This window comes from Nesoenas mayeri, assembly GCF_963082525.1.
Source record: "Nesoenas mayeri genome assembly, chromosome: 11".
NCBI lineage: Eukaryota > Metazoa > Chordata > Aves > Columbiformes > Columbidae > Nesoenas > Nesoenas mayeri.
In genome coordinates this window covers 21,293,841-21,295,660 of record NC_137563.1, presented here as the reverse complement: position 1 = coordinate 21,295,660, position 1,820 = coordinate 21,293,841, and the positions used below count along the sequence as shown (strand labels likewise).

At 43.1% G+C, this 1,820-nt stretch overlaps 1 protein-coding gene across 1 annotated transcript; it reads left to right on the top strand.

Annotated features, from left to right (window-relative positions):
* Window positions 1-498: 498 nt before the first annotated feature.
* On the top strand, window positions 499-1,446 carry LOC308044740 (olfactory receptor 5P55-like; the record flags this gene model as incomplete). The annotated part of the gene is made up of 1 exon (XM_080351608.1): window positions 499-1,446. The coding sequence occupies one exon, from the start codon at window positions 499-501 to the stop codon at window positions 1,444-1,446; it is 948 nt and encodes a 315-aa protein (XP_080207734.1).
* Between the last annotated feature and the right edge of the window lie 374 nt (window positions 1,447-1,820).

Here is a 1,820-nt window from a genome sequence, read left to right as displayed (position 1 = left end):
CCTCTTCAAATAAGAAAAATGTCTGCATTAAAGGTCATGCTACGTAGCTATATATACTGAATATATAATATGCGCCAATACGTACTAGCAGTGGGAATATGGCCATGCTACTGTTGGAGCAATTAGACCAAATGCTTCTTTTTCTTTTCTTCTCTTCTCTTTTCACAACAGAAAGGAATTCTGACAACACTTGTGATGGCATCTAATGGAAGAAGTTGATTTTTAATTTGCTTGCATGAGTGGAAACCAGTTGGGAAGTACCTTTGTGCCGGAGGAGAAACACGGTCTTTGCTTCAGGTTTAAGTGCTCTTCTCAGTATGTGCAGCAATAAGTAACGTGACTCTTAGTATGAGAGAAATCGTTATAGAAATCAGGTGACAGATCGGATTTTTTTACTCTTTGCCTCTCTGTTCTGTGAAGAAACTTTTGCTGTGGAGCCCTAACTGTCAGGGTTAGATTGGTGCTAACATTCCCTGGTTTATCACTAGAAAAGAAGTTATGACAAAGCAAGAGTGGAAAAACAGAACGGCTGTTACAGAGTTCATCCTCCTGGGGTTTGGGAATGGCCCTGAAGTGGATTCTCTTCTCTTCCTGGTATTTCTGTCAATCTACGCTGTGACCATAGCTGGAAACACCTTCATCATTGTGCTGGTGATGACGAATCGGCACCTTCACACACCAATGTACTTCTTCCTGGGTAACCTGGCCTGCCTGGAAATCTGCTACAGCTCCAATATCTTGCCAAGGATGCTGCTCAGCTATCTGGGGCAAGACAGAAGCATTTCAGTCCGCAGGTGTTTTACACAATACTATTTCTTTGGCTGCTTGGCAGCTGCGGAGTGCTACCTGCTGTCAGCGATGTCCTACGACAGGTACCTGGCGGTGTGCGAACCCCTGCGCTACGCGTCCCGCATGGACAACAAGCTCTGTCTCCGGCTGGGTGCCGCCTCCTGGGTAAGCGGCTTTCTGTCCAATTCTATACTCACATTCCTGATCTCAAACTTAGATTTCTGTGGGCCTAACGAAATTGATGATTTCTTCTGCGACTCGTTCCCGATGATACGACTGTCCTGCAGTGACACCCGTGTGGCGGGACTTGTCACTTCTCTCGTGGCGGCTGTGTGCTCGCTGCCGCCATTTCTGCTGACGTTCTCATCCTATCTCTACATCATTGCCACAGTCATGAGAATTCCTTCTGCCACTGGAAGGAAAAAGGCCTTTTCCACTTGCTCCTCACACCTTATTGTGGTGATTCTTTTTTACTGGTCAATATTAACTGTCTATGTACTTCCTCATCACGACACCCAAACATCTCCAAACAAAGTCCTGTCTGTTTTTTATACCATTCTCACTCCCTTGGTCAATCCTCTCATCTACAGTCTGAGAAACAGAGAAGTAAAGGAAGCTCTGCGAAAACAGACAAGTAAATTGAAGACTTTCAGATGACTGCTTTCTGTTAAAAACTGGGGTAATAATCCTTAATGAGTGATAGGTCCGGACACAATTACATGGCGTGAGAATATAGTTAATTTGGATAAAGCTTGGAAATATATAGTTATACATCTTAAAAATGAGTAAGCAGAGAAACAAAACAGGTGAATAGTCTTGCTGTAGGTTATGGGGGTGATATGGAGAAAGAACATGAATATTTAATTAACTATAAACACTATAAAGTAAGCAAAATAAATCCGCGAATGTCACTGTATATGCACTATTGCACGTGGTATCTTCTTGCTGCCTACTTGCTTTCTTTGCCCTCACTACAGCTGAAATTCAGTCCAGAATAAGTTGAAACTCACTTTATAGCAGATAGACCATTT